The sequence below is a fragment of the Myotis myotis genome, unplaced genomic scaffold, assembly GCF_014108235.1.
Source record: "Myotis myotis isolate mMyoMyo1 unplaced genomic scaffold, mMyoMyo1.p scaffold_m19_p_44, whole genome shotgun sequence".
Classification (NCBI taxonomy): domain Eukaryota; kingdom Metazoa; phylum Chordata; class Mammalia; order Chiroptera; family Vespertilionidae; genus Myotis; species Myotis myotis.
Genome location: NW_023416351.1, coordinates 477,923 through 487,922, shown reverse-complemented (window position 1 = coordinate 487,922; position 10,000 = coordinate 477,923). Strand labels below are relative to the sequence as shown.

At 64.3% G+C, this 10,000-nt stretch overlaps 2 protein-coding genes across 2 annotated transcripts in view; both read right to left on the bottom strand.

The window, feature by feature from the left end:
• CHIT1 (chitinase 1) overlaps window positions 1-2,912 on the bottom strand; it is an 8,601-nt gene extending 5,689 nt beyond the window's left edge. The window contains exons 1-4 of the mRNA XM_036307028.1: window positions 2,671-2,912; window positions 1,624-1,653; window positions 1,202-1,403; window positions 711-767 (exon numbers count right to left, since the gene is read on the bottom strand). Of these exons, the coding sequence (XP_036162921.1) occupies window positions 711-767; window positions 1,202-1,403; window positions 1,624-1,653; window positions 2,671-2,695 (314 nt within the window). The 5' untranslated portion in view covers window positions 2,696-2,912. The remainder of the gene's footprint in view (window positions 1-710; window positions 768-1,201; window positions 1,404-1,623; window positions 1,654-2,670) is intronic.
• Window positions 2,913-6,702: 3,790 nt separating this feature from the next.
• Window positions 6,703-10,000, bottom strand: part of LOC118655313 (isoaspartyl peptidase/L-asparaginase-like) — an 8,357-nt gene continuing 5,059 nt past the window's right edge. The window contains exons 5-7 of the mRNA XM_036306980.1: window positions 9,157-9,275; window positions 8,119-8,229; window positions 6,703-7,781 (exon numbers count right to left, since the gene is read on the bottom strand). Coding sequence (XP_036162873.1) covers window positions 7,576-7,781; window positions 8,119-8,229; window positions 9,157-9,275 — 436 coding nt within the window. The 3' untranslated portion in view covers window positions 6,703-7,575. The remainder of the gene's footprint in view (window positions 7,782-8,118; window positions 8,230-9,156; window positions 9,276-10,000) is intronic.

Sequence of the window (10,000 nt, the reverse complement as noted above, 5' to 3'; positions counted from 1 at the left end):
CTCGCGGCTGGAGGGCCGGGCGCTGGGGGGCGCTTTGTGCTCTTACGTCACCAGCCCAGGGCGCCCCGAGAGCCCCGAGTTGCCCAGGGAACCCCCACCCCGTCCTCAGTGTCCCTGTAGAAAGTCCCTGAACTTCTTGGGGTCTTGACTTGAAGACCGACCTCCTGCTCAGTCACTTTCAGGAAAGAACTTAATTCGAGGAGGAGCCGCAGTTCTTCAATGGGCGCTGGGCCGGCGCCGGCTGAGCCCGCGGGGGGCACGGCTCCAGGAGGCGCTGCTCACGGCCTCGGCCACGGGCGAGAGAGGGTCCGGGCGCGGGGAGCGCGTGTCTGGGCTTCCTGGGAGGCCGGCGCCCAGACCCACTGCGCCACCTTCGCACATCACCCCAGACGCCCCAGACACGCCCGGGTTTGGGCCATCGGGCCCCACGCCCAGGCCACCTGGGACACTCGTCGGAGGAACAGAAGCTCTCGGGGCCTGGGCGCTGCGGGGGACGGGCCGGAGCCTCCTTCCACACGTTTACCAAGGAGGACACTGAGGCCCGCAAGGGGGTGCACAGGAGCTCGGAGCTAACCCGCCCGATGGGGCACCAGCAGCCCAGAGGCGGTCACCCCAGAACGCAGGCCGTGTCCCCTCTAACCCCCCCAACCCCCTGCCCTGTCCGCACCCCAGCGAGCCCTCCCCCGCACAGTCGCTCACGGCCAGCTCACTTCTGGGTGCCGAAGTTCCAGCCGCCGATGGCCAGCAGCGTCTTCAGCCGGGGGTTCCTGGAGAGGACAGAGGGCGGTCAGGCTGGGCCCGGCTCCGCCCGGCTGCGGGCACCCTGGCGGGGGGTGGGGGTGGGGGGCGTGGGGACATGTGAGCTCGGGGCACAGGCCGGAGCTCTAGGCTGGGACGGGAGAACCCAGCCGGCTGAGGACAGACCCTCAGGGGGTGTGGCCAAGGTGGCAGACACCAGAGCTGATGGACGGACGCACAGATGGACAGATGGACGGATTTTAGGACAAAGGATCCCACCTGGACCTAAACCAAGGGCCTGGGGTCCCTGTCCACCTCGTCACCCCCATGGAGCCCAAGAAGCCCAAAGAGGGGGAGGGAATGGTCCACAGCTACACAGCGGGGCCCACGGCCGGACGGCCGAGTCGCCCCAGGCTGCAGAGCTGGGGGCCTGGCCCCTGGGAGGTCCCGCCCCGCAGCTCACCTCTGCTTCAGGCCGTTGAAGTCCCGGTACAGCTGCTCGTCGTTCCACTCGACAGGGCTGAGCTGGTGCCCCTTCATGCCCGCGAAGGCGTAGATGAGGTGCGTGCACAGGTCGGGGTCCACGTCCTGGGGCAGGAAGCGTGCGGCCCCCTGTCTGTACTGGGCCCAGTTGGTGAAGTAGCAGACCAGCTTCTCAGGGGAGCCTGGGGGGGGGCGGGGGGGGGGAAGGCATGAAGAGAAATGCCAGTCAGCAGGGGGCGCTGGGGCCTGGCATCCGGGGAGGGTTGGGGGGGGAAGGGGGGGTGCAGGGTACAGCTGAGCCAGGGAAGGCGGGGGAGGGTGGGGAGGGGGGAGGGGAGGGGTACAGCTGAGCTGGGGAAGTCGGGGGGGGGGGGGGGCCCAGAGCCTGCAGACAACACGCACCGAATGGGAGGAGCAGCAGGGCCAGCAAACCTGCAGCAGAGAGAGGTGGAGGGTCAGGCATCATCCACCATCCTGGCCCCAAGGCCATTGCAGCCCCGGACAGCCTCCCACAGACCAGCTTCCTCTGCCCGAGGGACCAGGAGGGCACTGGGTCCAGGCTCCCCAGGCCCCCCCTGAGGATCCCTAGCCCCCCGGGCCCCCCAGGTCCCCCGGCCCCCCAGTCACTCCCCGGCCCTCTGGCCCCCCCAGGCCGAGGCAGGTTTCCTGAGCTGCGCCCTCCGAAGCAGGGGGAGAGAGTGGGGGGAGGGCGGGGGAGGGCAGTGGGAACATCTGGGGAAACACTGATTTGGGGTGCCTCTTTGGGACGAAGACCTTCTGGGGCTGACAAGGCCGTTCGGGGAGGCCGGGCGGACTGCCCCCAGCTGAGGCCTGCGCGCCCCACAGAGCGGCCGAGGGCACCTGGCAGGACTAGGCGAGGCCTGTGCCACCTCCAGTGCCCTCGGGTCCCCCTCAACCTAACTCAAAGGGAGACTCAGGGCCGTGGCCCAGGTGCCCTCCTGTGGGCAACCCCCGTGGGGTCGGCTTGAGCCCTTGGCAGGGCCGCTCTGGGACAAGGCCGGGGCAGGGACAGGGGGCAGGGACGGGGGCAGGGACGGGGGCAGGGCCGCTCTGGGAGGAAGCTGGGCAGGGACAGGGGCAGGGACAGGGCTGCTCTGGGATGAGGCCGGGGCAGGGAGAGGGGCAGGGCCGCTCTGGGACGAGGCTGGGCAGGGATGGGGCAGGGCCGCTCTGGGAGGAAGCCGGGGCAGGGACAGGGGCAGGGATGGGGCAGGGCCGCTCTGAGCGGGCTTTGGGGACAGGAGAAGGGCTCGTCTCAGCCGGTTGAGGAAACTGTCCTGTGACAGACGGTCTCGGGCTGATACCCCAGGAACCGCAGGACGGGGATGGGGTCCCGCAGGCGAAGGGCAGGGGGAGGGGTGGCCCCACTCGCAGGGCCCCCAGTGCGCTGCCCCAGGCGCCTCCCCAGCTCCGACGATGCCCACTCACCTGTCCAGGCCACGGAACCTGCCATGGCGTCGGCTTGGCAACAGGCAGCTGGTGACAACTCTGCCTCCCGCCTTTTATCAGCCGCCCGTCTCACCCACGGCGACAGGGGCGGAGGGGAGAGGGGGCTGGGCAGTGGGCGCAGCACGGATTGTGCAAACGGACACCCGGCCTTCCTTGAGCAACTCCTGCCTCCGGGACAACCACAGGGACAACCACAGGGTACACGCGCGCTCGGCGTTGCCAAAGGGGGGGGGGGGGGGAGGAAGTGTGTCCCAACCTTCAGCGGACAGCGGGCTGCGGCCTCCGCGAGGCTGGGACCACGTGCGGCCCAGCCGTCATGGGACTCGGAGAAGTGGCTCAAGGCCAGGGAGCCGGTCCCAGCCCCGCCTGCGCAGGTCCCACGCCCTCACCGCCCCGAGGTGTCGGCTGGCGCGGGGCCTGGCAGCGACGCTTCCCTGACTGTGACCGAGAGGAGCACTCACCGCCACGGCGACCACACCTGAGGGTGAGGGTGGGGGGTTCGGGTCTTGTTCCTCCAGGCCATGTTCTCGCTGCCGCACAGGCTCCGGGGGGCAGGGGGGAGCGCCCCCCACGGACAGGTCCCCTGCAAATGCCAACACACGCCCTGTTTCCTACAGGCCCAGTAGCCACCATGACCTGGAAAATGCCGATGGACTTTCCATTAAAATAAGGCAGACAGCCCTGACCGGTGTGGCTCAGTGGATAGAGTGTCGGCCTGCGGACTGAAGGGTCCCGGGTTCGATTCCGGGCAAGGGCATGTACCTTGGCTGCAGGCACATACCCAGTGGGGGGCGTGCAGGAGGCAGCTGATCAATGTTCCTCTCTCATCGATGTTTCTAACTCTCTATCCCTCTCCCTTCCTCTCGTAAAAAATCAATAAAAGATATTTTTTAAAAAATAAGGCATCCACCAGGCTGAAGGCTTTCACCATCGCTCAGCATTGGTAAGAAATTTAGCTATCAGCCTGGCCGGCGGGGCTCAGTGGTTGAGCATCAACCAATGAACCAGGAGGTCAGGGTTCAATTCCCAGGCAGGGCACACGCCCGGGTTGGGGGCTCGATCCCCAGTGTGGGGTGTGCAGAAGGCAGACAATCAATGATTCTCTCATCATTGATGTTTTTTATCTCTCTCTTCCTCTCTGAAATTAATTTTTAATATTTTATTTTTATTATATACTAGAGGCCCGGTGCACGAAATTCGTGCATTGGGGGGGGGGGTGTCCCTTAGCCCGGCCTGTGCCCTCTCACGGCGCAAGAGCCCACAGGGAGCGGGCCTAAGCCGGCAGTCGGACATCCTTAGCACTGCCTCAGAGGCGGGAGAGGCTCCTGCCACCACCGCTGCGCTCGCCAGCCTTGAGCCCAGCTTCTGGCTGAGCGGCGCTCCCCCTGTAGGAGCACACTGACCACCAGGGGGCAGCTCCTGCGTCGAGCATCTGCCCCCTAGTGGTCAGTACACATCATAGCGACTGGTCGTTTCACCCTTTGGTCGATTTGCATATTAGCCTTTTATTATATAGGATGATGACAGCGAATCATTGATCAGCTGCCTCCTGCACACCCCACATGGGGGATCGAGCCCCCAACCCGGGCGTGTGCCCTTGACCGGAATCCAACCCAGGACCCTTCAGTCCGCAGGCCAACGCTCCATCCTCTGAGCCAGACCAACTAGGGCTGAAACCAATTTTTTTTTTAATTAAAAAAAATTAGTTTCTATTATACTAACAAAAGAAAAAACACGAACGCTTCAGTCGCCAACAGTTGTCGGTATGTTCGTACGTCTAGAAAGCTCTCGGGTAGGTTTGCAGATTCGAGACAAATAACCACAGATGAAAGCAGAGCCGGTGAGGCGGCCGGACTTGAGGCTCAGACACAGAAGCCGCGAGCTCTTCTCTAGCTCGACAATAGCCAGCGAAAGCGGAAACGGGCAAATGCATGTCGGAAGCTGCAGACACTTAGCAACAAGCTTAACGGTAAAATGCCTGCCGTCTGGGCCCCTGCCGAGGGGCTGGGTCCTGGCAGGCGCCGCGAGGGGGCACCGCTGACGTGGCCTTCGGTCACGCTGAACCCCACATCCGGGCGTCCCCGCTGCCCTCTGGGGACAAAGGCCCATTGAGCCCTCTGGCCCCGCCGGCTGTGGCTTCGCCTGCCCAGATGCCAGCTCGCTTCCTGGTCCCGCTGGACCGTGTCGGGCACCGGAGCTGAGAAGGGCCTCCCTCACCCCGTGTAGCCGAGCCCGGAGACAGACCCAGCCATGCGCCAGGCCCCCCGCAGCCCCCGCCACCGCACACAGCTCTCCACACAGCGACGCCATTGTCTTCACCGCAGCGTCTGAAGGCGGAACACAGGCCAGCGCAGGCGCCCGCTGCCCCCGGGGCCTGGACCGCGCTGCCGCCAGAGAGAGAGAGACGTGTCCCCGCTGTTCTCCACGACGGCACGCCGGTCCTGACCCGCACGCACTCCCCGCGCCCCGGGACAGCCGTCCGGGGAATGAAACGGCATCAACCAATGAGGACAAGGACCCGGTGGCAGGGGGACCGAAGCGAAGGCTAAACCAGGACACACAGGGCGACAGGGTCCGCAGACCTGGGAACCTGAGACCGCGGGCAGAGGGGACCATGGGCAGCAGGACAGCAGGACGGTGTCAAGGCCCCGGAGAGACAGTGAGGGGGCGGGCCTGACCACGGTGCGTGTGGGGACTGCTAGTGTGGGGACCCCCTCTTCACCCCCATCAAGTACAGGATGGACCAGAGTGGCTGTGGCTGGGAGCCCCTCGCCAGGCAGAGATCGCAGGGCTGGGGGTGGACTGAGGCCAAGGGGGCCAGACCTCCCCCCCTCCCTCCCCTGAAGCCTCAAGCCGGGCTCCAGAACTTCCTCCGAGAGAACTGACAGCCTCCAGGAAAAGCAACTGACCCTTTGACAGCCCCTGGGCCCTCAACAGAACAGCCGCGCTCCCGCGTCCCCATCGTGGGGCCCCGGGCTCCCGCCGGCCGGCCGGGGTGACTCAGTGGCGCGTGGGAGGCAGGCCACGGGTCTAGCACGGAGGAGGCGTCCCCACGTGGACACGGACCCACACCGAGGGAGACGCAGGGATCGCCCGCCGGGGGCGGCGGCTGCACTGCGTCAGCCATGAGCTCGAGCTCCTTTCCGGCTGAAGGCAGACTGTGCTTCGCCGCCCACGGTGAGGCCGCAAGTGCTGGTCACACGCTGGGAACGCTGGGAGCACGTCGCAGCCCGATCCTGTCGGGCAGGGGCCATTTTTATCGATCGATCGACTGACCGATTGATTGGCTTGGGTCACTTCTCAAAATGCACGTGCTGGGGACAGGTGCGGCCCGAATCACTCACATCCCGGCCTCTCCTCCCCGAGGGAGGCGCCTGGCCCCCCACGGCTCGAGGCTTTTACCTTCCCCCCAACATGTTAGAGTTGAGACTCATGACTCAGGTTTAAACGTGATTGATTTTACATAAACACCAGAGACACAATCCATGAAAGAAAAACCGCTGAATTGAGATCGTGGAAAACCTCTCCAGTATTAAGAGCACGAAAAGCTTCAAACTGGGAGAAAATATCTGCAAAACGCATTTGGGATAAAGAACTTGTGACCAAAATTTGGAAATAACACGGGAGCGTCCGTCACCGGGAGGCTCTCTGACGCCACCTGGTGCCTATCTTTTGAAGAACACCGGGCTGGCTGTCACCGAGAAGCCGCCTTCCGTCCTGCACCTTGGACAGGCCGCCCGAGGGCAGCTCATAAAAAACAAAGACCCTCCTCTGCTGCCATCTCGGCTGCACCTGGGGAACAACACCTGAGTGGGGGTCCCAGGGAAGGTCTTTCCCCGCTTCCTCCAGTGAACATTTGGGGGAACGCTCCTTTCTGGCGCCCTCTAGTGTGCACTTTAGGAACAACACCCAGAGGGCTCCCCTGCAGGCCCGTCACCCGACACCTGCCTGCACGGCAGACCAGGGAGCCCTGCCCGTTCTGGCCTGTCCGCACGACTCCAACCACTGTTGTTCTTCCAAATCGCATTTTATTAGTTTATTAGCGGCCGTGGGATTGCCAGTTAAGCAGGTTCCTTCCAGAGAGGGTAAGCCCTGCAGATCAGTCACAGCAGAAACACCGCTCCAGTGGGAAGGTTAACGGGACCCTCTCCACCAGGGAACGCCCCCCTTCCCCGCGCCGACCACACGGCCCCCACCCAGCTCAGGGGTGGGGCCCAGGCTGCACCATCAGCTCCGGGAGCGCAGGTTACCAGAGGGTCCTTTTAGGTCTGGAAGCCTCGATGTTAGCAAGTCAGCGAGGGTCCGACCGTCCTCAGAAACCCGTCTGCCGCTCCCGCTGTCTTTTACCCACGTCCTTCGAGCCCAGTGGACGCCGCGACACCGCGCTCAGCTGGCCTCTGCCCACGAGCCCTGCTGCTCCTGCCGCCGTCAGACGCGTCCGCGGACTCTCTTCCCACCTGCCTCCCGGTCCCGCCAGAAAGTGCAACCACGACAGCCCGGGATGGGGGGCAGCTCTGCCACTGGGGGGGGAGGGGGGGTCTGGGGGGGGGTGTTTCCCGATTCCAGCTCCCTGCGCGAGGACATTCCGGTGGCGGTTGGGCTGAGATCATGTCGGTTCTTCTTTCTAACCTGAGACCAGGGGGCGGCTCAAGAGATGGCTCCGGCCTGTCACCCTCGCTCGCTGCATTTTGACCTCACTGTGGGCACTTCTCTCCTCCCTTCAGACTCCGCCCCTCACCACGCACTGGGACAGGCACTGCTCCAGGGGCAGGACGCGGGGCAGACCGGAGGGCGATTCCGGTTCTAGCTAACGGGTCAAGCTGAGCCTGCGACCCAGGCAACGGCGTCACCTGCAGGCCAGCCCCTGGCCTAACCCTCCGGGGCTCAGGGCAGGTCAGTGACCCTGGTGTCGCCAAGGTTGACGCCGACGTGCAGCTTGCCGTCCTTGGCGGCCGCCCAGGCCATGGACTCCGAGGTCCACTGGGCCGCCCAGTCTCCTGCTGTGTTGAGCAAGATGACACCACCCAGGCCTTGGAGCTTGGACTTCATGTAACCCAGCGCCGCCGTCGCCGCCTCGTCCAGTGTCCTTCCTGAAAGCGAGAGCAGGCTGAGGACGAGACGTTACTTCAAAGGAACCCGAGGGGCCTGTGCGGCGTGAGGAACCGACGCCCGTGGACACCCGAGAGCTTCAAGGACGGTACCGCACAGGCCATCCTCGCTGAGCCACCTGCCAGGGGGGACGCCGGCTCTCCCCACCCAGCTCAGAGCCGCTGCCCCACGAGGGACAGGCAGCAGCATAAACGTGAGTCCGCCCCCGACAGAGGTGGGGGAGTCGACACGGACACAGTGTCTACCTGCAAGCCAACGCCTGCAGCGCAGGGGAGAGGGCGAGACCCGCCTCTAGACGGCATGCCCCTGTCCACGTACCCCGCTCCACGTGGAAGAGCACGAGCCTGGCCAGGTTCACCTTCAGGATGCTCTCCCCGTGCCCCGTGGTGGAAGCAGCTCCAATGGCACTGTCGGCGTAGCCCCCGGATCCTGCTCGGAGAAGGCGTGCGGCCTGAGCAGGGCGGACAGAGTGCAGCCCAGCCGGCGGCCCCGTGCTGAGCGCCCGCCACGAACCAGAAGGCACAGGCTCGATGCCCAGTCCCGGGCACAGGCCCAGGTTGTGGGCTCGAGCCCCGGTGTGGGGCCTGTAGGAGGCAGCCGATCAATGATACTCTCATCATTGATGTTTCTCTCTCTCCCTCTCCCTTCCTCTCTGAAATCAATAAAAGGGTATTTTTAAAAGAAGTTCAAACACGTAGTACAAGTTAACGCTGCATGTGCTGAGTCCCAAAGCACAGCCCAAGGCCCGAGGAGCACCCATGACCTTGGGATGCAAAGGTGGACTCGCAGCGCCATGTGACCGCCCTGCAATCAGGAGGAAGGGAACCTGGGGGCGGGGGGGGGGGGGGGGCTGACCTTTCCTGGGGCAGTGACACCAGGACAATCAGAAGGGCTGGCGCACGCCCCCTCCCCCCTCCTGGTTATGAGATGCACCTGCTTCCATCCTGAGCCGAGAGCAGGTGACTCTGTGCCCCTCAGACCCAGTAGCTGCCCACTCAGGTCCTCAGCTTGCTTAGCGCCCACGCCCGGGAAGAGGTTCCCTGTAGTTAACCCTTTGGGACTAACTGTGGGCCCTCAAACTGGAACTAGAGAGAAGAGGCACCGTGGGCAGCTTGGGGGCAACAGCAGCGGCCTGACCTCTGTCTCCCTCCCGTCAGCCCACCAGCCACGCCCCCGAGGGACCAGCAGGCCTGTGTGTGTCCCGTCCCCCCCCCCCGCCACGCCGACCCCCCCTCGCCCCCGGCCCCCGCGCGGCCACTCCCAGAGATTGGGCGATGAAGAGAGGAGAGTGGGAAAACGGAGAATGCGAACCCGGTGCTGGGCGGAGAGGGGACAGGCGGCGGCGGTCAGGCCTACCTACACAGGGCGTGTCCCCGACTCGGCCGACCATTTTGTTCACGATGCCCCCGGTCGAGGTGGCGTAAGCCACATCCCCTTTGGCGTCCAAGGCCACGGCGCCCACGGTGCCCAAGTCTCTGCGAAAAGCACACAGAACAGCGAGATGCGCAGTTGGCGGTCCGTTAGGCGGCCGGTTCCGGGCACGCAGATCTCATCTCCGGCGTGTTGGTCCACACAGCGGGGCTGCATCTGGGGTTTCGCATCAAACAGGACGCAGAGCTGGAGTCCTCGGCGCCAGGAGAGAGTGAGAAGCCCACAGGGCACTGGGCCAGGGCAGTAACCAGCCTGGCCCTGGCCGGCGTGCTCAGTGGTTAGAGCGTCGGCCTGGGGACTGAAGGGTCACGGTTTATTCCTGGTTAAGGGCATGTACCTCAGATCCCTGGCCCTGGTTGGGGCATGGGCCGTAGGCAGCCAATTGATCTTTCTCCCTCCCTCCCTCCCAGTCTCTCTAAAACAGCGGTTCTCAACCTGTGGGTCGCGACCCCTTTGGCAGTCGAACGACCCTTTCACAGGGGTCGCCTCAGACCATCCTGCATCTCAGATATTTACATGACGATTCATAACAGCAGCAACATGACAGTGATGAAGGAGCAACGAAAATAATTTTAAGGTTGGGGGTCACCACATGAGGAGCTGCATTTAAAGGGCCAAGAAGGTGAGAACCACTGCTCTAAAAGAAAATCAATGGAAAAACATCCTTGTGTGAGGATTAGCATAAAAAAAATTAACAAGCGGGTCAGGGACTTAACACAGTGCCGAGGCCGCCCCCGCCAGGCCCGGGGGAGGGACCCTGGGGCCCTGC